This window comes from Suncus etruscus, chromosome 17 (assembly GCF_024139225.1).
Source record: "Suncus etruscus isolate mSunEtr1 chromosome 17, mSunEtr1.pri.cur, whole genome shotgun sequence".
NCBI classification, from domain to species: domain Eukaryota; kingdom Metazoa; phylum Chordata; class Mammalia; order Eulipotyphla; family Soricidae; genus Suncus; species Suncus etruscus.
Genome location: NC_064864.1, coordinates 47,793,203 through 47,818,566, shown reverse-complemented (window position 1 = coordinate 47,818,566; position 25,364 = coordinate 47,793,203). Strand labels below are relative to the sequence as shown.

At 45.2% G+C, this 25,364-nt stretch overlaps 1 protein-coding gene across 1 annotated transcript in view; it reads left to right on the top strand.

Annotated features, from left to right (window-relative positions):
• The window catches only part of STN1 (STN1 subunit of CST complex), a 46,857-nt gene that overhangs the window by 14,882 nt on the left and 6,611 nt on the right, over positions 1 to 25,364 (top strand). Inside the window, exons 3-8 of the mRNA XM_049764397.1 lie at positions 3,705 to 3,773; positions 10,115 to 10,279; positions 11,342 to 11,465; positions 12,208 to 12,379; positions 18,000 to 18,122; positions 21,604 to 21,676. Coding sequence (XP_049620354.1) covers positions 3,705 to 3,773; positions 10,115 to 10,279; positions 11,342 to 11,465; positions 12,208 to 12,379; positions 18,000 to 18,122; positions 21,604 to 21,676 — 726 coding nt within the window. The remainder of the gene's footprint in view (positions 1 to 3,704; positions 3,774 to 10,114; positions 10,280 to 11,341; positions 11,466 to 12,207; positions 12,380 to 17,999; positions 18,123 to 21,603; positions 21,677 to 25,364) is intronic.

The window sequence follows — 25,364 nt, the reverse complement described above, 5'->3', positions numbered from 1 at the left end:
CAGTTCCAACTAGGTTGCAGTAAATTTTATCATGATTTTATCATTAATTTTCTGCATTTTTAGATCAAATAAATGAGATTGTGGACAGTGTATGACTTCTTGGTGGAGCTTATGCTTTGCACATGTGCAGCCCTGGGTTTGGACCCCATAATCATAAAATAACAACAATAACAATAGTAATGATGATACTGATAATAATAATAAAAGCTGCAGAGAGTTGGTCCTGAATCTCAAACCATGTTAAAAGTGATGACTTTTACCAAATGGCTTTCGTTTGGCCCTTGGACCTACAGAAAGGTGGTGACATTTGACTTTCCCACCATACATTTCCCAGAAAGCCAGTATTCTGGAACCATGGTACATTTATAGAGAGGAAAAAACCTAGTGTCCAAAGGTCAAACTACCATTGCAGAAATGCTGTGGGGTGGGGGTATGCTCAGTGGTAGAGCACTTGCCTTGCAAGCTTGCAACCTAAGCCATTTCCGGGCACTACTAAGCGGCAGAAGTTTTGCAACTTCCCTTGTGTGGCCTGTTCTGAAAACTGTCTTCTGCTGATGTGTTTGGGTTGGGCCAGTCATGCTGCCGGATGGGGTCCGGGTCCGGACGGGGTCCACCAGCAGGTGGTCACTCCTGCTGCTTTGGGCCTTACTCCCCCCACCTACCCACAGGCCCCACAGGGAGTGCTTCCTGCTCACACTGACTCATTCCTGCATGGAAACAGAAGGCCAAGGCCTCTGGCCGTGTTGCAAGGATGCTCCCTCTCTGAGGATTTTCAGCAGCTAGACTTTAGGGCGCCTAAGCGCAGGGTCTGCTGGGAAAGGTGTTAACCGGAAAATGGGAGGATTCAGTGGCATTGCTTTAGCTGTAGCAATGCACACACAAACCTAGAATAATGGGGATCTCAGGCAAAGTTAGAATGGCCCCACATTTTCTAGAACAGCTGTTTGTGCAACATATATATGTGTGTGTGTGTGTATGTATATATATATATATTTATACTATGTTATATATAGTATATATTATACATTATATACATTATATAATTTACTTGCTTAGAAGCCATGCCTGGCTGTTCACAGCCACCATTCTAGCAGTGCTCAGGGGACCATATGGGCTACATAGGATCAAATCGAGTTGGCTACATGTAAGGTGAGTGCCTTAGTCCCTGTAAAATCTTTCTGACCTCATGGACAGTATTTTTTTTTGTGGGAGGGGGCAAACCTGGTGACGCTCAGGGTTTACTCCTGGCTATGCACTCAGAAATCACTCCTGGCTTGGGGGACCATATGGGACACCAGGGATCAAACCGAGGTCCATCCTGGATGCAAGGCAAATGCCCTACCGCTACACTATCACTCTGGCCCCTGGACAATATTTTTTGACTTTCTGATACAAAATAAGATACCAAGATCTATTTTTTAAATCAAGATTTAAAACTGATTAGAGATTAATGGTGTCACACACATTTTTTTACTTAAAATGTAGTGTTTGGTTTTGTTTTTGTTTTTTACTCAAGATGTCCTCCTTACTAGTTTTGCTTTTTTAAAAAAAGAATCTTCTCTTCCCTTCCCTTTGCTGTTGCAGTGCGTGACAGGGGTCACACTTGGCTGTGGCGCTCACATGCTGGATTGTGATCCTCACTAGGGGTTGAATGCTCAGCATCGGTCCTGGCTGGGCATTGCACACTGTGTGCTACCTGAGTCCTATGCGGCATTTACTGGTGACAGACACTTGGTTGCAGCACTTGTACATTGTTAGTTGTGAAGTGGCATGTCGCACGCTTTTTGTTGCTCTGATAAGGATCCCTAGTGATTTTGCCACAAGATCGCATGTAGCATGTGGGGCTTAGACCCAGGCACGTGGGCCCTAGGCTCTGCCACTGAGCTGACCTTGACTCCTAGTATTACTTCTTAAGGTAGTCTTCATTATTATTAATTTTTTTGTTGTTTTGTTTTTGTTTTTGTTTTTGGGCCACATCTGGTGATGCGAAAGGGTTACTCCTGCCTCTATGCTCAGAAATCACTCCTGGCAGGCTCAGAGGGACCATATGGGATGCCAGGGATCGAATCCAGGTCTGTTCCAGGTTGGCTGTGTGCAGGGCAAACACCCTACCACTGTGCTATCACTCCGATCCCTAGTTTTCATTATTAAATAAAAATTGAGGGCCCGGAGTGATAGTCCATCTATAGGGCATTTGCCTTGCATGCGGCTGACCCAGAATGGACCTGGATTCGATCCCTGGTGTCTCATATGGTCCCCTGAGCCAGGAGCAATTTTTTAGTGCAGAGTTAGGAGTAACACCTAAGCACAACCAGCTGTGGCCCAAAAACAAAAATGTTGAAACTGAAGAGAATTTGGGAGTCTTGGAATTAAATTTTTTTGTCAGTTCCAGGGATCAAATCTAGGGTCTCACATATGTAAGACAGGCACTTAGCTACACTTTTTTTTTTCTTTTTTTGCCTTCTGCTGTCAACAAAGATTTGAACCAGCACTTCAAAAATAAATTGTTTTCCCATTTTTCTGCTTTATTTCATGTGCTTTTCCAACAGACTAACTTATGACTTTATTTATTTTTTGTTTGTTTTTGGGCCACACCCGGCGGTGCTCAGGGGTTAGTCCTGGCTGTCTGCTCAGAAATAGCTCCTGGCAGGCATGGGGGACCATATGGGACACCGGGATTCCAACCAACCACCTTTGGTCCTGGATCGGCTGCTTGCAAGACAAACACAACTTATGACTTTAAAAATCACGAAGCCCACTGGTCCCATGCTTAGTAACCTCTGTTAGGAGTTTGTCAGAAATCAGGCAAAGAGACAACACTTATTGTTTCCTGGCAAGCATCTCCAAATTATTCTCCAATTCTAAATCCAAGTGCAGTGGGAATGCTTTGATTTTGTTCTCTTGGGGCAGTGGGGGCTGGGGGACATGAGGGATAAAATAAGCCAGACCAGTTTTGTTGGTGTGACCAAGAGAGAATTATTTTCTATTGTGAAAATAAAGCACTGCCTTTCTGTAATGTGTTTGGCACATCCATCCCCTGCAGTGCTAAGAATTGGCAGGAGCGCTTGCACAGAGAGAGGCCCCGGCCTAGTGACCTGGGATGCCTTGTCTTGGTTTGTCAGCCAGCCAGGTCAAGAGCAGATGGGGAGAGGGCCTGTTCTAGGCAAAGTGCTATTCTTTTAGGGGAGCAAAGCAAAGCTGCTTTTGCATTCTAACAGTCCCCAGGAACTTTTGCACTTATCTTGATTGAGGACATCAGTTTTAGGAGGACAATCTGGAAAAGAATTGTTAGTACCCTTGAGGGGCTTCAGCAATAGGGGCATTTGCCTTGTACGCAGCCAACCCAGGTTTGACCCCCAACATCCCAAATGGTCCCCCGAGTCTGCCAAGAATAAATTTTGAGTGCAGATTCAGGAGAACCCCCCTGAGCACCGCTGGATGTATCCCTCACTCCCCCAAAAAAGAATCATTCGTAACTTGGAGGTATAGGATAGGTGAAGGGTTAACACCTTTAACTAAGTTCCTCTATCATGTTGACAAGGCGGACAGATTGTTCCTGCTGTGTGAGTGGAGGGGAGATGGGAGGCAATAACTGAGGTATAGCAGCCTCATCTATGCTCTTCTGGCTCAATGCAGAGATAAGGACCCAGGGCCCCTGCTGCGATATCCAGCTCACACATCTTTCCGCTCTGCTTTTCTTGCAGTAGATGATAGTACAGGAGTCATAAACTGCATCTGCTGGAAAAAGCTGGCCAGTTCCGAGTCTTCATCAGGTAATTTGATTTTCCAGTAAATAGCATTTTATTTCATTTACCACTTCTGCAGTGAACTCGTGGGTTGTGTTCCCAGAAGCTCATTGGGACATCACTAGGGCTCCCATTTTCCCACTTACCCACTGCTGAATTGTATTGACCCACTGGACACTCCTCAAGCCAGCACCACCATCCAGAACTCCATCTTCCTTGCTCCTATTAGGGTGGTGCCCTCCACATCCTCAGCCTATGGAATTGGCAATAGCTTCTTGAGAGTCAGCACCACATTCAACTGTTGCTAGTTATTGGGCACATGAGGATGTTTTAGGCCAAGTTAACAGACCAAGTCACACTTCCTTTTCAGGCATCTCACTTGAACACAGAACAGTTTGAGTCCCCCCTGCCCTCCACACACACACCGCATCTTACTGCATAATAGTCATAGGTTTGATGCCAAACTTCACAAGAATGGAGTTTGACCATTCTAGGAAGCTTGTTGTAAAGTTTTGCCGGTATTACTTAGGAACAGAGCACACTGATTATGTGGTGGGGATGATTATGAGGTAAAAAGTAGCATGATTGCCCTTTACTGATCTGCTTCCGCAGTGCAGTGCAGGTGTCTTGAAATTGCTACACGTCCAAATAAAGAAACTAGGAATTCAGATTGATGAGAAAGTATAACAACTTCTTTGAAGTGCACTAATCATTAAATAATATAAGCTGAAAAATAATTTTTAAAGTGTATAATGAATAATTTGGGTGTCACCGAAACAATATTTGAAATAGCTTGAAATTATATATTGAAATGCTTCTTAGGTAGTTTAGGTCCAGAACAGTAAAAAAAAAAAACATATATATATATATATATATATATATATATATATATATATGGTTAAGGGGAGACACACATCACCAGTGACCATTTTTGGTTCTAGAGAAACAGTAACCTTGTTTTCCTGTTTCACACACCATGGGCTCATTTGCCTAACACCCAACACTGCCTGTGCTATGGTCTCCCAGCTAGGAGCTCTTGGTGATGTGTGAGTGCAGTGAAGGTCTGACACTAGCATAGTTTCCACTCTCCTTTTGCCAGTTACCTCTCAGAATCTCAGCTTCCTGATGTGATGGTTCTGGCCAGTGGATTGCTGCTCCTTTGCTTCCTTTTCTGTGTATTAACATTTGGAATTTGACTGTCAGTTTCATATAACTGGAATTTCCACTTCCACTTTGATTAATGGCTCTGCATTGCTCAGAAAGCCTTGGGGATTAGGAAAAATTAAGGCAGGCACATCTGGTGCAGTTCTCTCACAGACATGATACATTAGACAGGCAGATGTCGGGATTTGCCTCTGTGTCGAGGGCAATCAAATTGTTGGCAAGTCATTGCATCAACACCATCTTCCCTCTGAAGGTGTTGTTAGAATACGTGTTCTTGTTTTAGAACAAGGTCAGCCAATCCTTTTCATTGAGGGTCACTCCCAGCCATACTTGCAGTACAGGCTTGACTGTTCAATGCTTAGCCAATAGATCAAACCCAAGCAAGTGCTCTGCCCCTTAGAACTATGCTCCTGACTCCACATGCCAGTTCTTCTATGTCTCTTCAGCTGGTATGTTGGGGGCTCTGGGCAGGACAGCTAGCCATAGGCCCCTTGGGCTGACCACTTTGTCCAGGGGACTGAGAGTCCCCCCACACCAGGTGGGTCTTCAGGGCCACGCCTGGTTAATCATGCCCTGGGGGTGGGGAGGGAGAGAAATTCCTCCCTATGCATCCACAAACTACAGAGGCAGGGCTGCACCCGGAAGACTCCACATGCCAGTTCTTCTGTGTCTCTTCAGCTGGTATGTTGGGGGCTCTGGACAGGACAGCTAGCCATAGGCCCCCTGGACTAACCACTTAGTCCAGGGAATTGAGATCCCTCCACCCCAGACTGGACCCCATTAAGGATTTCTCTTCTTACTATTATTCATTTTCAAAACACGCCCCAAAATATTCTTAATTCTCGACTGTTTTAGGAAAAAAAATGGAATTCCCTAGATTTGGAGGATAATATTAAAATAGGTCTCTAAAATCAGTGTTTATGTAGATGTGGCTTCCTATACAGTGGTCCTCTATGACTGCCAACCCTGACCATAAACAGTTCATCTATACAATGTATATATAACCCCTCTGATATATTTCCCCTCCTCCACACAGAGCCCCTTCTACTCCCTCATCTCCCAATCCAGATTCATTATCTTCCCCTTAATTAACCCTCTTTATCCTCAGTTCTTTAATTTGTTAGGCACCAAGACTGACCTCCTGCCCCAACAGATTCTGCCCTTTCACACACCCCTACAAAGCTCATTATTACTCCTTAACTCTCCCACCCCAACCATCAGTACCTCACATTTACCCTTTTAACTTCAGAAGTACACAGTTCAAATCACAGACCAAAGTCGTACATTGGATTTAACAACCCCCAACTGTTTCAATAGACATAAAATGGACATATATGTCTTTTGGATATTTTTTGTGTATTTTCTTTAACAGCTATAACTCTTTCTAAATATTCTTTTACCGTGACAATTCTACCCACTTTTTATCTTGTCTTCTTTTTGTGAGCTGTTCAATAAGGAATTTTGGTGGAAGAGTCCCTCAGTTTAATGCTTATGATTGAACCATGTCATGGGCTTATTGGACTTGTTCTTATGGCCTCCATAATCGCCAATAACGCCACGTGGCATTGTTCCTTGTTTGCATAGGCACATTAAAATGGGAAAATACTATACATACAAATAAGTTCTTATCTATTAGAGATCGGAACACACAAATCTCGTAGTGCAATGGGCCTTACACCCTAAGCATTGATGTAATGACCTGGCACAGACCTCAGAAGAATGGGCATCCTCCATTCACCCCTGAACCAAGGAAGGTATCTACAAAACATCCAAGGCTTTTTATAGCAACACCTGGAAGCAATCCTCTACCAGGAAGACACTACCACGGCTCTGACATCGACCTGTTCAAAAGAGACTTCCCTTAACACTAAGAAGACTTGACAACAACAACGACCTGCTTACAGGATAGGGTTCTCTGCATTGCCCTTTAATTGTGAGGTGAAACGAGAGGACACTCTGCACCATCCTGACTGCAATATAGGATATGCAGATTCCAGGATCTTTAATACAGAAACATGATACTAACAACAGAGACTGTGTGCAAAATAAGTGTATTGTCACTACAGACAATGACCTGGATTGGACAAACTAGTTTGCCTGGAGCCTAGAGTTGGTCTTATGCCTGGAAACTTCAGGGGTAGGGTTTCCTTGTATTTAGGCCAAGGCTATTCCTTTCCATATCCCTCATATTTTGGTGGGCCTATGCAAACAATAATTGCCACTCTAACACCGTTTTTACTGTGCTTCTTTGACTCCAATCCTTAAGAGAAACAAACCACTTAAACTTTTGAGGTTAACTTAAACTAATATGCATGTGCATGGAAATGTAAAAAAAGTACTTTGCCTTCAATGTTTAAGGAGTTACATAAGTGTTATGTCTTTAGATTGCTTTGTGTGCTGCTAAGAAATATTATGTAGTACAATCTGGGGACTTGAGGGACAAAGCAATTGTACATAGGTTCTGTTTTATTTTTCTTAATGTTCTTTGGCTGAAAGTTCAAAGTTAAGATATCAGCAATAGGGGCCCGGAGAGATAGCACAGCGGCGTTTGCCTCGCAAGCAGCCGATCCAGGACCAAAAGTTGGTTGGTTCGAGTCCCGGTGTCCCATATGGTCCCCCGTGCCTGCCAGGAGCTATTTCTGAGCAGACGGCCAGGAGTAACCCCTGAGCACCCCTGGGTGTGTCCCAAAAACCAAAATATATATATATATATATCAGCAATAGGACTACTGAGAATTCTGTTTATGGGTGATTGTCCTTCCACTGTAACTTTACCTTGTCCTCTTTCTTTGCACCTTTGTTCTCATAATTAAAAATAAAAAATTAAAAAAAAAAAGAACTATGTTTCTAGCCAAGAAAAATCTCTCTTCTGAACAGTACAAAATAGTATTTTCTGTTTTATGGGCTATTGCATAGCATTTCTCAACCTTTCACACATGCAGATGGTACCTGGCCACCATGCCTGGCCACAGGCCTGCAGTATAACCAAGTCTGTAGACCAGAGTCTCTCAACCTTCACAACCTTTCTCTATCTGCCCCACCAGCACCAGCCTGTGGACAGGTGATTGAAGAATGCAGCTCTTTAAGGGTCTGAATCTTGAATTTTTGTTTAAGGACCACAACCAGCCTTGCTCAGGATTTACTCCTGGCTCTGTGTTCAGGGGTCACTCCTGATGGGGCTCAGTAGACCTTATGGAGTACCCTGGGGATTGAACCTGGGTAAGACAAATGCAAGTCAGGCATCTTATCTGTGTGCTATCACTCCAGCCCTGAATCTCAGCTATTTAACTCTGCCCTTATAATGCAGAACAGCCTGAGATGATTCTTAAACAAATAGGCTATGTTCTAATAAAAACAGTATGTGACTATATATATTAGCCTTGAGTTGTAGTTTTTTCAGAGCTCTGTTTCAGATGTTTTAATTTTCAAAATCAGCTCTTTATAAAAGAAATGGCGGGGCCGGAGAGATAGCATGGAGGTAAAGCGTTTGCCTTTCATGCAGGAGGTCATCGGTTCGAATCCCGGCGTCCCATATGGTCCCCCGTGCCTGCCAGGAGCAATTTCTGAGCCTGGAGCCAGGAATAATTCCTGAGCACTGCCGGGTGTGACCCAAAAACCAAAAAAAAAAAAAAAAAAAAGAAATGGCATTACCAGAAATATTGTGTAATTCATAAACTTCATAGCTTTTTAGATAAGATGTCAATGCTGGGGTCTGGAGAGATAGTATAGTGGGTAGTGTGCTTGTCTGGCACATGGCTGACCTAGGTTTGATCCCTACTGCCCCATATGATAGAACCCTACCAGGAGTAATCCCCAGTACAGAGCCAGGAGTTACCCCTGCCAGATGTGGCCTCAAAAGAAATATAAACAAAGCCAATTATTGTTGAGATGAGGCTTTAAAATCTCTATCCATAGATACATATGAACCAGCAGGTAGCCTTAACTGGAAAATGCTTCAAGAATAAAAGGAGCAGAGACAAGTGCAAGGAAGGAGCAACCCTGAAAAATGGCTCTCACAGAGGAAGCTCTGCTCTAAATTGTTCCTTGACAATCTTTCTTTCCTTTTCATTTCATTGCCCTCATTTAAAAACTTTCCACTGCAAAGAGGCCAGTGAAGACGCATTTTTTAAACAAAATTTAGTCAGAATCTTGTTTCAGTCAGATTAGGTATAAGAATGTACGATTAGTTCCTATAAATGTCACTTTGAGTGTGCTATTTGAAGTTAGCTTATGAGAAAAGTTAAAAACACTTGGCTCTCAGTATTAAAATTTTAAAGAGGGTTTTATCTTTCACAAGGTAATAGGCTATTTTAAATGAAATTCTGTCGGGCTCCAACCCTCTCATTTTATTTATTACGTTACATAACTTGAGCCTTTCTTTCGGCAATTTGCTCACCTTTAAATGAAAGTCAGCTTCTTTCCTGCAGAGCAGCCTGGTCCATCTGATCAACTTAGCTGTGTTCTATGAAGGTTGTCGTAGCACCTATGGTGTCCAAATAACAACAGTGAAACCCTTTTTTTAAAAATTTAACAGAAATAGGGGCCCAGAGAGATAGCACAGTGGTGTTTGCCTTGCAAGCAGCCGATCCAGGACCAAAGGTGGTTGGTTCGAATCCCTGTGTCCCATATGGTCCCCGTGCCTGCCAGGAGCTATTTCTGAGCAGACAGCCAGGAGTAAGCCCTGAGCACCGCCGGGTGTGGCCCCCCAAAAAAAAAAATTTAACAGAAATAGAAGGGGGTGTTGGAGACAGGCACACGAGATGGAATAACCTTAGGAAAAGTAAGACGTGGACATTTTCTGAAAAGGATGAGTGAGCCGAGTCCAGTAATGCTGACTCTGTTTGATTTCTCTCTGTGGGTTATAGGAGGCAGTTGCCCATGCACTCTGGTGTGTTGCTCCCCCTGACAGGGGTGAGAAAGCTATGACTTCTGCAGGTCCCTGAGCCTGTTTCTCTAGGCTGTAGTAGGCTAAACAGCTGAAAATTGCCAAAAGATTCCATCCATTCTGAATCCCGGAACATAGCTTTTGAATAAGTGCACTGAGACTTTTTGTGCAGAGGTGGGTATTTTAAGGGGTACACAGTGTTCTTGTAGTTGAAGAAGTACAGAAATTGAGTAGACCTGTTGGTCTTCCCCCAAAACCATCTCACAAATATGGAGTGACCAGGTGGTGCAGAATTTTCTCTTTCCTTTTGCTCTGTCAGCTGTAGCTGCTCCAAGTGCCAGAGAACTGAGCCTCACCGCCCAACTGATGAAGCTGCAGGAAACCATTAAGCAGAGAACAAAGCTGGAAATTGGGGATGTTCTCCGGGTCAGGGGCTGTGTCCAAATCTACAGAGGAGAGCGGGAAATTCGTGCCATGGTTTATTGTAAGCATGAGATAATTTTGTTAGTAGGGGCTGTGTGCTCAGTGAACCAGGTTTGTTGTTTTGTTTTGTTTTGTTTTGTTTGGCTCCCCTTCCCTCTCCTCTTTTCTTTCATCAGGAATTGAACCCAGGGCCTTATGTACTCTTGTTGAGCAAAACATCAGACTTCCATAAATGGTTCAGATAAAATTATTTGCTCTATGTAGTGGAGATAATTATTGTATACCACGAGGCTTTCTTTGGAAAAGCCTTCATTTTCTTTGGAGGTGGGGGTGGGGGAGGTTGGGGCCACATCTGGCAGCACTCAGAGCTTACTCCTGGCTCTGAACTCAGAAATTGCTCCTGGCATAGTCCCAGGTCATCTGCATGCAAGGCAAATGACCTACTACTCTAGCCCCCAAAAGTCTTGATTTTCTTTTTTTCTTTTTTCTTTTTTAAAGTCTTGATTTTCTTAAGAAGAAAAGCAACTATTAACAGATTGTGCCAGAAAACAAACGGTGTGTTACCCACAGTTGGCAAATGCCTTTAGACAACATAGTCACGTTCTAAGGGACTTGGAGGTTCAGGACCTCAAAGTGAGATGAACCCATATGGGGCCGAGTGTTCAGATTCTTTGAGGTGATGTTGATTACACGAACACAATGGAGACCACTACCCCCAAAGAAGGCAGCTGATCAGAAATAGGATGGGCTGAGAGCTGGAGCAGTAGTACAGAGGGGAGGACAGTTGCCTTGCATACTGATAACCCAGGTCTGATACATTGCCAGTATCCCATATGGTCCCCTGAGCACTTCTGGAAGTAATTCCTGAATGCAGGGCTAGGAGTATCTCCTGAGCATCACCAGGTGTGACCCCCCAAAAAACAAAACAAACAAAAAAGAAATAGAATGTGCTAGCCCAGGGGTGGACTAGGGGCCTCTTGTTTCCCCTGCAGAGATGATTGAACCCCCAGAGATTCCCCAACTTCCAGCCCCCCACCCATTTCTTTCTCTCGAATAGCTGGCAACTTTTGAGTACCCCATCTGGGCTGGGGGGAGCTGCTCATGGCTCTTTGTGACTTGTTAGATAAAGTGGATGATCCCATGTATGAAACTCAGATCGCCAGGATGCGGGAGCTGCCCTCCCTCTACAGGCAGGTCTATGACCAGCCCTTCCGCAGTGCAGCCCTGGAGAAAGAAAAGGCTCTGAGGTGAGTTGGAGCTCCCTCCCTGCAGACAGGGTCCATCAGGGAGGTCACACAAGGGAGAGCCCAGCTGCAGCCTGGGTGCCTGGACTCAGACTTTATCTTGGGAGGACTCTGGCGGGTCCATGTCACCTCCATGTCCTCACCTGTAGAGTGAAGCTAAGAGCACAGGTGATCTGGAGAGGGAATGGTCGGAAAGAGCCAGACCAAGCATAGAGGCAGTGTCGGGTGTGGGAGCAGAGGACAATAGCAAGGAAACTTCCTAATGTGTACCCCTTAATTTTTTTCATTGTGTGTATATTACATTTATTTTGAGATGGTTTAAAACTCAAACTCCTGTACGCCTGTATCAGGTACACAGAGAAGGTTCTGTCTTGTCTTCCCCCTTCAGCCTACCCTCCCAGGTTTGACACCATCCTCTCATGCGTCGGTCTATGAGGTCCCTTCTGAGTTTTGTTCGATGCCCACATGCAAGCGTAAACATTTACCCATAGATTTTGTGGGTTGTTGTTGCTGTTTCTCAAAAGTAGATAATACAGGTTAATACAGGTTGGCTTTTCCTTAATCTATTCTGAGTGTGAGTGCCTTGTCCTTGATAATGCTACAATTGCTGTATGGGCACTGTAAGAATCACGGTGGATGTCAAAGGCAGGGATCTAGAAAGCCTGCCCTTGCCAACTGAGGGTCCAGAATCAGGCACACTCCAGAGGATCCCAGTCACAGTTTCTTTAAACCTTTTCCCCAGCAGCAATCCAAGCTCCCTGGACCTTCTTGGTCTCACAAGTTTGTTGAGTGAAAAAGCCAGAGAATTCCTCCTGGAGAACCGTGTGCAGACCTTCTACCAGCAGGAGCTGGAAATGGAATCCAGTCTGCTGAGCCTGGCCAACCAGCCTGTGATCCACAGTGCTTGCTCAGAACAAGTAAGTGCTGCCCTGTCCACCTGTGGTCCGGGTGGGGTTCCCATCACTGTCCCAGAGTTTTTGCTCTGGAAAGTAATTAACCACCAGTGGTATGGGCCTGCCCTTGTGCCCTCCTGGCTGGATCTCATTAAGCTTAATCTTGGGAAATAAAAGGATAATTGGCTCTGTTGCCAAGCACTTATTCCTACTGAGATGTCTATTTAATCTCAGCAGGATTCAAAAGGAAAGCAGGTAGACAAGGTTATTTATTGGTCACCACAGTGCTTGAACCCAAGTTTGTAATAACTTGCTCTCCTTTACTTTTTACTTGCTCTCCTTTAGATTAAGGTTAGTTTATCATTTTGAGGAGTTTAAATAAAGACCATGTTATATCCAGCTTGATTTATAGCAAGATTTTCAGGGAGTACATGAGTAATATTAACTTTGAAACTAGTTTCAGACTTCCCTTTTCATTGTGGTTTTTTTTTTGGGGGGGGGTGAGGGAAGATTGTTGTGATACAATTTGTATTTATTTCATGTATACTACCAGGGAGTGATTTAAGCTTAAATGTCACCTTTTAAAAAATGCTTACTGAAAATTTTTTTAATTTATTGGAATGGAGAGGTAAGCAGGTATGCCTTGCATGTGGCTGACCCATTGGATTCAATCTATAGATATATCTCTGTTTCTCTCTCTATATATATCTCTCTCATCTCACCTGTAGAGTATCCTCTCTCTCTCTCTCTCTCTCTCTCTCTCTCTCTCTCTCTCTCTCTCTCTTTCTCTCGTCCATCTATCTGCTTTTCATTGAACCACTTTTCTTATAGGCCCTTTTCTAACGGTACATATTAATTGGCCACTGCACTCTGTTTTGTTACAAGTACCATTGGCTTAACCAGCTGCTTTCTTCATTCCTGGGCCATGGAATATTTTCCTCTTTGGCCATTACTTGGGCCACTGTGAAAATGTCTATTAGGTAACCTAAGTGATTCTTTGTGATTCTGATGGAACAGATACCAGAGCCCCCAACCTGACCTCTTCTGCATGATCACTGCTTCTCAGTTTCATTTGTAAGCCTTATTATCTCTTCTTGGCACCAGACCCATGTGCCCAGTGACCCACGGTTTCAGGCATGGAGATGAGGTATATGGTTTCAGGAACCACCCAGGTGGAGCAGGTCATGACTGATCTCTTTGTTCCAGACCACCATTGCTTCTAAACAGTTGCAGCTCCCCAGCTGCCCACTGACAGCAAGATTGACCTTCCAGTTTAATCATTTAGAGGTGGCTCCATACCTGCCTGGCCTCCTCAGACTTCTATGGACACTAAAGCTTAAGGACAACCACAATCCTCCTGGAGACCAGCTCTTCTGCAATGGAGTCTAGAGTGTGATGTCCTTGCAAAAATACTTCCAGTTGACATTTGTCTTTCCAGTATTCTGCTTAAGGAGCAATGGAGAGTGGGTCCAGAGTGATAGGACATGGGGAGGGTACTTGCCTTGCACGTGTCCAACCCAGTTTCAATCCTATATGGTTTCTAAGCACCACTAGGAGTGATTCCTGAGCATAGAGCCAGGAGTAAACCCTGAGCCCTACCACTAGACATGGCCCCCAAAACATACCACGAAAAGGCACCACACTTGTTGTCTTTGGAAACTTTCCCCATCAATTATGAATTCCCTCTCATGGCCTTGCTTGGGGTGGTCAGTATCATTACACTAAACCCTGCTTAGCAGAGCCCGGGGGACCAAGGATGCTTTACAGTGTTGGCGAAACCCTAGAGCTGCAGGCACTTTCCACTGCCGAGCACATGAAAGCTTAACCAAAAATAATTGTGACCGTGTGACAGGAGAGGCATGGAGACAGCAAGCCTGGAGGTCCCGCCACTCTTTACCCTCTCTGCTTTGCACTGGCCCCTCTTCACAAATCCAGAAACATGATAAGCGAGCCTCGCCAGCTCATTGTTTGTCTGACAGTGGAATAAATGTGCGGTTTGTTTGGAGTGAAGACGCTATATATATTTCAGAGGTCAGCCCAGTTCCTGACCCGAGGACATGGAGGCCTTCGTGGCTCTGTTCTTGTCTCCCTCTGTTCTTGTCTCCAAGCAGTTTGAGTGTCCTGGGTTGGGACCTGTCATTCTCTGGGACAGAATGAAAAAGACAAATCCCAGACCAGGAAAAGATACCAGCTGGGAGAGAGGATCTGAGGCTTTGGCCCAAGATGACCTTTATAACCCTGGGGGAGATAGATCCTGAGTTGGCATTAGTGGATGGTTCTGGAAAGGAAACCTTCCTGCCTTTTCATTGGCAGGCCGTGCTCTCTGCCAGCTGCCTGGCCACTGCACGCAGCTTCCTCCTCTCCTGTCTTTGAATCCTGGAGATGGGGTGGCTTTAGTATGATGGGAATGCAATCCGGGACAACCGTCCTTTAAATTGAACTTTATTTTCAGAGTCTAGACTTCATAAGTTAATGTTGGATCATGAGTTGATGTTTGTATACAAATTTTTTTGAGAAGAGTTAGGGGCCACACCCTGTGGTACTTGATTTTTCTGAGGTATGGAGCTGCTGTCCCTGGTGCTTGATGACCCAGGTAGTGTAGAGAATTGAACTGGAGGTGAGCACCTAAATCACCAGTATACTTTCTCTCTGGCCCTTTTTTAAATGAACATGGCAAATCTAGCTAACTTATGTCAGCCACCCACAGTTACAATGATTTTTTGCTTGTGGTAGCTTGTTTGTTGTTGTGTACAACACAGTCTTAGGAGCTGTAGGCACCATGCTGGGTCTCATTTTTTATTTTATTTTATTAAAAAATTCATTTTATTTTTACTTTGGAGACCAGGTTTTGGAACCACACTGAGCAGTACTCGGGCTATTTCCAGCTCTACTTAGGAGTGGTCCCTGGCAGTTCTCGGTGGGGGGCAGGTCCTATGCAATGCTAAGGATTCAAACCCGGGACAGCAATATAAAGCAAGAAAGAGCTTTTACCCCCATATTCTCTCCTGGCCTCAAGGTCATTTTTAGTGACAGGAGTAATCCTATCATGGTTATTTTTGCTTTGTTTTCAGACTTTTTTTTCTATCTTAGTAAGAGATGTAATAAACTCAACCTTTAGAATTCTTTTCTTCAGTTGACTAAAGAATATGAATCTTGAACCCCCAAGAGACTTTGAAGCACTTGCCAAGTAAGCACAAGGCTATGAGTTGAACCCTCTGCAGCCCACACTGAGACTGTCCTGACTGCTGTGCCTTTAGGGCCCCTGTGAGAAAGGGCCAGCCCGGTAAAGTTGAAGCCATCAAGCATTTAATGAAGGTACTGGGTTGCTTGTGCTGTGCCTCAATAAGTGGATGACCCAACTTGGCCCAACTTCTTTCTCAGAATGAAAGGGCCAGCCAGGCTCTGTAGAAGAGATTTCTTCCTAATCATATTGTGCTCAGCCTTGTTCTCCCTGCAGATCATGGGCCTGACATAGGCAGGAGAACTCTACTGAGCAGAGTCCCCACTTCGAGGATCCCACTCTTGTTGAATCCAGGAGCCCTGTTTGTGATCCATCCCCAGAATGTTTGGGGGAACAATGCCTGTTTGAGATGCTGTTTTATAAAGAAAATATTTTCTTGGGGGTGGGGGGTGGGAATACACCAGGCAGTGCTTAGAGCTTGGGCTTAGTGCCTAGGGCCGTTTTGTGCTGGGAGTCTTACTTGCAAAACCTGTGTTCAAGACCTTTGAGGCAGCTCTATGGCCAGGAAGGGTTTTATTGGACAGCTGGATCCCGGTGGGCTCCTGGAAGGACAGCAGGGCTCACTGGAGCCATGGCGAGTTTCCTTCCTCGCCCTGTCAGCTGAGGAAATGTCAGCCTCTCAGACACTTCCTCAGAGCCGAGGGTGCTGGCCTGGTGACCGCCTAGCTTCCTTTCTGCAGAAGGCAGGGCTCAGCCTTCCAACTCTTCCTTAGAAGTCATGCTACATGTCTGGGCGTGTCCTTTGCATGTGTCTTTGATCTTTTTTTGTTTGTTTGTTTTTGGGCCACACCCAGCGGTGCTCAGGGGTTACTCCTGGCTGTCTGCTCAGAAATAGCTCCTGGCAGGCACGGGGGACCATATGGGACACCGGGATTCAAACCAACCACCTTAGGTCTTGGATCGGCTGCTTGCAAGGCAAACACCGCTGTGCTATCTCTCCAGGCCTGTGTCTTTGATCTTTTTAATACCTTGACAAATTTTCTTCATGTTAAAAATGGATGTAGGGTCCTTTACTTGCTCGGTTTTTCATGCCCATGTTCTTTGAACACATTTCTATGTCTCTCTATATCTCACCCTGTCTTTCTTGGCCCCATCACTCTAAAATGTCCTTCAATAAAAACTATTTTGCTTGGCCAAAAAAAGAAAAAGAAAGAAAAATATTTGTAGGGCCAAAGAATTCAGTGTGTTGAGCATATCCTTTGCATTTAGGAGTTCCAAGTTTGGTCCCCAGCATTACATGGTTCCCTGAACACCACCTAGGATGATTCCTGAGCACAGAGGCAGGAGTAGCCCCTGAGTTTTGTAGGTTGCAGCCATAAAACAAAACAAAACAAGGACCAATGGTCTAGAAAAGTCAGTAAAGCATTTGCCTTGCATGTGACAAACCCAGGTTCAAACCCTAGAAACCTGTATAGTTCCTCAAGTATTGTCAGGAGTGATCCCTGAGCACAGAGCCAGGAGTATGCCCTCAGCTTCAGTAGGTGTTGTCCCCCACCTCCAACAAAAGAAAATTAAAAAATAAAACAAATACAGAACCTCCAATACTGACTTTCTACTTGTGTATATCCCTGGATATTCAGTGTGTCTAAAATTCTTTGAAGCCCTTAAGAAGTTATATGTGGCTGGGGCCGGCATTTGCCTTTCATGCAGAAGGTCATCAATTCGAATTCCGGCGTCCCATATGTTCCCCCGTGCCTGCCAGGAGCAATTTCTGAGCATGGAGCCAGGAGTAACCCCTGAGCACTACCGGGTGTGACCCCCCCCAAAAAAAAAAAAAGAAGTTATATGTGGCTGTAACTTTCATTAAAAAAAAGGAGAGCTAATATGTATATAATGTTTGGGTTATATAGTAAAAGAAAATGTCAAAAATTGTATAGGAGTGGATTTCCCAGTCAGTGCTTGGAAGACTGCAGCAGTTCTCAATGTGAGCAGATCAATGTGAGGTCTGGTAACATTGGTCAGCAGATCTATGTGAGGGCCCAGGACATGGTACTGCTCAGCCCAGGGGCCCTCCAGGACTAGAGCGGAAGCTACTTGGGGAATATTTATGGTGTTGGGGCTGGAGCCATGATCAGCCCTATGCCAGGCAAGTGCTTTAACCTCTCTGTAGCTCTCTGACCTCTCAAAGATGTTGTTTTTGATTTTCAATTTTATATTATCAAGTTTAGACTTTGGAAGTATCACTGCTGAGGTGATGACCACTATCAGCATGTGTCTGCCCCCACAGACTGGCCTGCTCCTTTCATACCCTCCTGCCTCACACCAGCTGCCCGGCTCTTTCTGACTCAGCTGATAAAAAGCCTGTTGGGTGAACCCCAGAACCAGTTGGTCTGGGGAGTTACTCTCAGTGCTGTTGAGATGGGGCTTAGTTCTTCTCTTCTTTTACCCCCTCTCTCCTGACAGGTAGATTTAAAGAAGGAAACCACTGCCAAGGCGATTCATAGTATATTTAAGAATGCTGTCGACCTGCTTCAGGAAAAAGGAGTTGTTTTCCAGAAAGATGGTGGTTTTGATCACATGTATTATGTAAGAGACCTGCCACTTAATTTGTTTCTTCACAGCTCAATTGCAAGTAGATTTAGTACTTAAGAATGCCTGTTTGGGGGGATCCCAAATGTGTGGTGTAAGTTTGAATCAGCAATGCTGCATGTCCCCACCTCTACCCCAAACACTGCCAGGTGTGGCCCCCACAACTGTTTCTGGAAGGGAGAAAGAATACTACTGATTGATTGTTTTTTGCTTTTGTTTGTAATCAGTCATGAAGGGCCAGAGATCTAGTACATCAGGTAGGACATTTGCCTTGCATCCTATATGCATCCCTGAGCACTGCCAGGAGTTGAGCAGAATGAGGAGTAAGCCTGGAGCATCATCGACTGTAGCCCAAAAATAAAAATCAGTCATGAGGGACCAGAGTGGTGGCGCAAGCGGTAGGGCACTTGGCTTGCAAGCGATAACCTAGGATGGACCACATTTCGATCTCCCCAGTGTCTCATATGGTCTCCCAAGCCAGGAGCGATTTCTGAGCACATAGCCAGGAGAAGCCCTGAGCGTGTCCAGTTGTGCCCCAAAAACAAAAAAAAAATATTCAGTTATGAACAAGGTACACAAAGGTATGAAACTTCTTTCTTGCAGGGTATCCCTATAGAGATGTTCCAGTCCTGTCCAGACATGTACATAGAAATGTGCGCTCCTGTGGCTTTTTTTGTCTACCAAAATATATCATCATCCTCCAGTTTGGGGCTCCTCAGTCCTAACCTGTTCTTGGCCAGATCACATCTGTTGTGGGCCACCCTGCATTTTCCAAGGTTTTGTAGTCTCCTGGCCTTCACCTTCAAAAATCCAGTAATAGCCCCACCCCATCCCATTTGTTGCAGCCCTAAAGGTCCTCCAGACATTGCCAAGTGTCCTCTGGGATACATGGGATCCCCCTGCTCTATATAATGCTTTGAAACTTTCCTTGGTACCAAAATAGCACATAAATGGCATCTCTCCAGGTTAATATTTATACACCCACCTTGTTTGGAGGATCTCTGAGTTCTCTTCCATAGGGCACTTGCTATAAAACCTTCAACCCCTTCATGTTGCTGCTAAGGTCATGTTTGCACAAGGAGAGTAGCAAATTTTACATAACTGCCTTTGTGAGTTTGTCTTAAGTATTTCTTTTTAGAGGGTCACACCCAGTGGCACTCAGCAGTTACTCCTGGTAGACTCAGGGTACCACATGTGATGTTGGTGGATCGAACACAGTTCAGCTGTCTGCTAGATAAATGTCCTATGTGCTGTGTGATAGATAACTTCAGTCCCAATGTCTAAGTATTCCTGTAAGACTGACTCTTTAAAAGGGAATTGCCTGAGCAAAGGGCATGTACATGGAAGCTTCTTGTTGACCTAGTCTACTTGGCCTCCTAACAGGCTGTACCGGTGGAACACTCCCACCAGGAGAACAAGTGCCTACCTGCCTCAACTTCCAGAGTTAAAAGTTCCCCTCCCACTGTAATGCCCAGGAATGGGCTCGCTGTGCCCAGCCTGTGGCCTTCAGGGTCAGTTCTGTGGCTGTGGCTTTGGTTTCCAGTGTTTTCCTAGAGACAGTGAAACTGAGGACTCCCACCAGTCTCACTGTTGTTCAGTGTGGTTCACAGGGGCTTCCTTAACAGGGCAATATCTTGGTATTAATTTACTCTCATGAGTCTCTAGGTTAGAGTTTTAAAAGGGCATGTTATAGGGGCCAAAGAGATAGTTCAGGAGTTGACGTGCTTGCTTGACAGGTGGTCGACCCTGGTTTAGTCCCTTCACCAAGTGTCCCCGACCACTGCTGGGAATGACCTTTGAGTCCTACTGGAAGCAGCCCCTGAGCACTTGGGGTGTGGCCCAGCCTCTCCTTGCCATGTTTGTCATGTTTTAAATACTACTTGAATAACTTGAAAAGAGGATTCCACTTGTTTAAGGGGGAGCATAGTCCATATCCTCCTGGGATGGGAAGGCCTAGAGGGAGAGTTGGTAGCCCTGAGTAGACTTGGAGCACCTCTCTGGGGACCTCACACTGTCTCAGGGCCAGAGCAGTGAAGCCTCTTCTCCCTGACCAAAGCCGCAGTATCTGGGCAGCTGGCCAGGCGAGGTGTGGTAAGCTGGTTCTTCCTGCAGTGACTCAGTGTGGCTAAAAGGGTCACAGGCCTCGAACACTGCACTGCTGAGCCCTCTCCCTCTCGCACCACGCCCAGTCTCCCTTGTGAATCAATGTGGCTGGAAGGGGAGGCCACAGACCTCCAACTCTCCTTCCCCAGCTGTTCCCCTCTCAATGCCTCTCTGGCCTTTGTTTTTTGAGTTTTTTGTTTGTTTGTTTGTTTGTTTGTTTTTGTTTTTTGGGGCCACACCCATTTGATACTCAGGGGTTACTCCTGGTTAAGCGCTCAGAAATTGCCCCTGACTTGGGGGGACCATATGGGACGCTGGGGAATCGAACCGCGGTCCTTCCTTGGCTAGCGCTTGCAAGGCAGACACCTTACCTCTAGCGCCACCTCACCGGCCCCTGGCCTTTGTTTTTAATAGTGGATCTGGAAACTAGTTCCCTTCTGGGGATCCTTGCATCAATTCTATGCTCTCCCCCCCACACACACACACGCACACACATGCTGGTTCACTTGCTCACTTCTTTTTCTTGCCTTTATTTTTTTTCCCCAGAGAGATAGCATAGCGGCATTTGCCTTGCAAGCAGCCAATCCAGGACCAAAGGTGGTTGGTTCGAATCCCGGCATCCATATGGTCCCCCGTGCCTGCCAGGAGCTATTTCTGAGCAGACAGCCAGGAGTAACCCCTGAGTAGCACCGGGTGTGATCCAAAAAGCCCCCCCAAAAAATATTTTTTTCCCCTCTTCCTTCCTTCCTTCTTCCTTTCCCATTTTCCTTTTCTTTTTATCTTGTTGTTAGGGTCACAAGAGAAGGAAAAGCTGATACCCCTTTGGCTGCTGGCTGCTCTCCTCTTTCCTGGGCTCATTGAGAAAGGAATGAGCAGATCCTGTTTGCCTCAAGAACAGGAACTTTCATGCGCAGGCTAGGTTTACTCTCTTGCTCATGTTTTCTTTGTATGGTTTCCATTTCCTTTGTTTTCCTTTGGGCTTGGGAGTTGAAAACTAATGAGATTTAACCTGGGGTCCAGGCCCACAGGAAGGGGTGCTGGGTGGAGATTATCTCCCTCATAAATATCACAACAAATAAGAAAAACTTCATGAGTATGAGATGAGTATGTACCAAGAATTTCCACATTCAAAATTTCAGTTTTTCATTACATTATGCCTCCATTGAATGATCTTCCCAGCCTATTTGCTTCTGGACCAGCTACTAGTCCAGCTTCTGGACACACAGAGGCCAAGTACTGAAAGGCCTGGTTGTGGAGGGGAGCTGATCATTTGGAAATCCTTGAAACTATGCTCAGTACTGGGGGGAGTGGGGGTAAGTCATCCCCTCCAGGTTATTTAAGAATGCCTTCTCCCTCGACTATTTTTCCTGTTTAGGTAACCAGAGAAGACAAAGAACTCCACCGAGTGGTCCACCGTATTATTCAAGAAGACTGCCAGAAACCAAATCGTAAGTAGGGTAATATGGCATGTGGGGGACATCAGAATGGGGGGATACTACCCTTAGAGCTCTAAATGGGGGCCTGGGGGCAGGGCTTGCAGCACAGCTCTCTCTGAGCTTCAGGCTTCTCCTCTTTTGAGTGTCAGACCCACAGAGCTTTATTGCAAGTGCCCCACCCCTGGGCTTCTGATTCACAGGAAAGGTGAGTTGCATGTAATTCTAACACAGCAAGTTAGAGCCACAAGGGTGGCACTCTTTGAGGACATGGTCCTTATTTGGGGGATTGGGGATACACCTCCTCCTGGCTCTGTGCTCAGGGGGTCACACCTGAGGAGCTTGGGAACCATATGCAAATACTAGGAACCAAACCAGGCCCATGGCATGCCAGGCAGGTGCCTTTACCCCTGTACTACAGTCTCTCTGACCCCAGGAGAGGATTTTTAGATATTCTAATTCTCCTGTTCTCGGTTTTGTGTTTCTTCTTTTCCACTCTTGCACCTTGTCTCTAAACCAAATGTTCATTTTCCTTTCTTCTAACATCAGATCCTTGGCTCTGGGGGAAGAATGAGACATTATAATTTATGAACAGTGTAACTCACTCATCTTGGAACCTGGTTATCTACAGAAGAATGGTTTCGAAAATGGTTGGATTTTGTGGAGCTAGGTCAGCCCCTAGTGGCTGGAAACAAACTGTACAGAGTTCGACAGGAGAGATGTCCCGTTTCCACACCAGTTAGAGAAAGAAGGAGCAATGATCCTGTCTTTAAGTTCTTTGTAAATTGATTGGTCAGCAGGGTGACCTTTCTGACTTTACTCTGGCAAATAAATGCTCACACATGATGGCACATGTCAATAAGCATGTTGATACTGAAGTAGGAAAGTAGAAAGGCTTGTGAATGGCTGAGGAGGTTTCCATAGAGAAGAAGCACTTGGCTTCTCTCCCACTAAGCCCATCTTCAGCTCTTTCAGCTCATGCATCCCAGGCCTGGACTTTCTCCAGCCTGAGTCCTCAGGGAGAGCTGGACCAAGTGTCTGGTCCTGGTATTTGTGGTGTGTGGTGCTAATGACCTTTAAGATCCAGTGAGGTTAGATCTTACCATGCTGTGCCTCTAGATCTTAAGTAAGATTGTCTAATATTTTGATATTAGAGTTCTGTACATTGTTCACTTCTCCAGAATAGTAATAACCATTATCCTTGTCTACAGGAGTAGGGGTGGAGGTGGTGGGAAGTCTACCAGACTACAACTTAAAGAGTTTTATGAGCTGTGAAATGTGAGATTCCTCAACCAAGAAGACATGAGAATTGATGCTCCAAATAAGATTTCTCTACTCCATTGGCCCTAAGTTGCCTAGCCAGAGCCTTGTTTGTTTATACTTATACTAAAAGAGAAAAAAGACCTGCAAGTTAATTACCTATATTTACAATTTGAGAAAGAACAAAGTCAATTTGAAACAATAAGAAATGTAGGAAATAGGACCAGAACAGTTATGGCATTTGCCATGCATTTGACCGATCCCTGTCACTGCATATGGTCCCAAGCCCACAAGGAGTGATCCTTGAGTGCAGAACCAGGAGTGAGCCCTGTGCACAGTTGGGTGTGGCCCAAAAACAACACAAAGAAGGTAAGAAATATTAATGATAGAGAATAAAAAGAAAAAAAATCGGGGCCGGGCGGTGGCGCTGGAGGTAAGGTAAGCCTTACCTGCGCTAGCCTAGGAGACGGACCGCGGTTCGATCCCCCGGCGTCCCATATGGTCCCCCAAGCCAGGAGCGACTTCTGAGCACATAGCCAGGAGTAACCCCTGAGCGTCACCGGGTGTGGCCCAAAAACCCAAAAAAAAAAAAAAATCAATGAAACCAAAAAGTGATTCTTTGAAAAATCATCAAAATTGCTGTAACTGGGGCCGGGCGGTGGCGCTGGAGGTAAGGTGCCTGCCTTGCCTGCGCTAGCCTAGGACGGACCGCGGTTCGATCCCCCGGCGTCCCATATGGTCCCCCAAGAAGCCAGGAGCAACTTCTGAGCACATAGCCAGGAGTAACCCCTGAGCGTCACAGGGTGTGGCCCAAAAACCAAAAAAAAAAAAAAAAAAAATTGCTGTAACTTTTACCTTGATGAACTAAAGAAAGAGAAGACTCAGGTTTTTAATATCAGAAATGAAAATAGGAACCAGAGAGTTGGCATGGAGGTAGGGCATTTGCTACTAAAGCCAGATGGGGGCTCTTCAAAAAAAAAAGGAAACTATAGGCCAGTATCTATATGAACACTAATGGAGAAATTCTCAGTAAATACTAAGTAATCAAATTCATCACGTTAAAAATAGTACACATGGGGTGGGGGCTGGAGAGATAGCATGGAGGTAGGGTGTTTGCTTTGCATGCAGAAGGACAGTGGTTCAAATTCCAACATCCCATATGGTCCCTCGAGCCTGCCAGGAGCAATTACTGAGTGTAGAGCCAGGAGTAACCCCTGAGTGCTGCCAAGTGTGACCCCAAACCAAAAAAAAAAAACCATAAAATAGTACATATGGGGTTGAAGTAATACAGCAGGTAGGGCATTTGCCTTACATGTGGCTGACCAGAGTTTAATTCGTGGTATCCCATATAGTCCCCCCAAGTACCTCCAGGAGTAATTTCTAAGTGTATTGCCTGGAGTTTTTTGTTTTTTTGTTTTGTTTTGTTTTGTTTTTTGTTTTTTCAGGCCACACCTGTTTGATGCTCAGGGGTTATCCTGGCTAAGCACTCAGAAATTGCCCCTGGCTTGGGGGGACCATATGGGACACAGGGGGATTGACCTGCGGTCCTTCCTTGGCTAGCGCTTGCAAGGCAGACACCTTACCTCTAGCGCCACCTCGCCAGCCCCATCCCGGAGTTATTTCTAAGCATTGCTTGATGTGGTCCAAAAACAAAACAAGCAAACAAACAATAAAAGGATTACACACCAAGAACAAGTGGGATTTTTTCTGAGAATGTATAAAATTTGGGCGGTGTAATATTGCATCAAAAGAACAAAGTGGGGGGCTGGAGAGATAGCTTGGAGATAAGGTGTTTGCCTTTCATGCAGAAGGTCATTGGTTTGAATCCTGGCATCCCATATGGTCCCCTGAGCCTGCCAGGAGCGATTTCTGAGTGTGAAGCCAGGAGTAACCCCTGATTACTGCCGGGTGTGACCCAAAAACCAAAAAAAAAAAAAAAAAAAAAAAAAAAGATTGATCTTACAAGTAGATGCTCATAACTAGTTGATACTAATGTGGGGGTCAGAGAGATAGCACAGCAGTAGGACAAATGCCTTACACATAGCTGATCCAGGACAAATGGTGGTTTGAATCCCGGCATCCTATATGGTCCCCCATGCCTGTGAGGAGCAGTTTTTGAGCGCAGAGCCAGGAGTAACCCCTGAGCACCACCAGGTATGACCCCCACCCAAAAAAAGATACTGATGTGTACTACTGGTAACTCAGGCTTATGGCTTAATTATGCAACACTAGCATCTGTATGTGAAATACCCCCCCCCAAATAGAACTAATGGTGCTGGAAAGAGAAAGTTTAATAGGCTGGAGCATTTGTTTTTCATGCTGGATGCTTCTGTTCAATTCTTGGCACCACATGGTCCTTCAAGCTCCACTGTAAACAATCCCAAAGTATAGAGACAGATAGAGACAGGAGTAGCCCCCAGGTACCACCAAATCTAACTGGAAA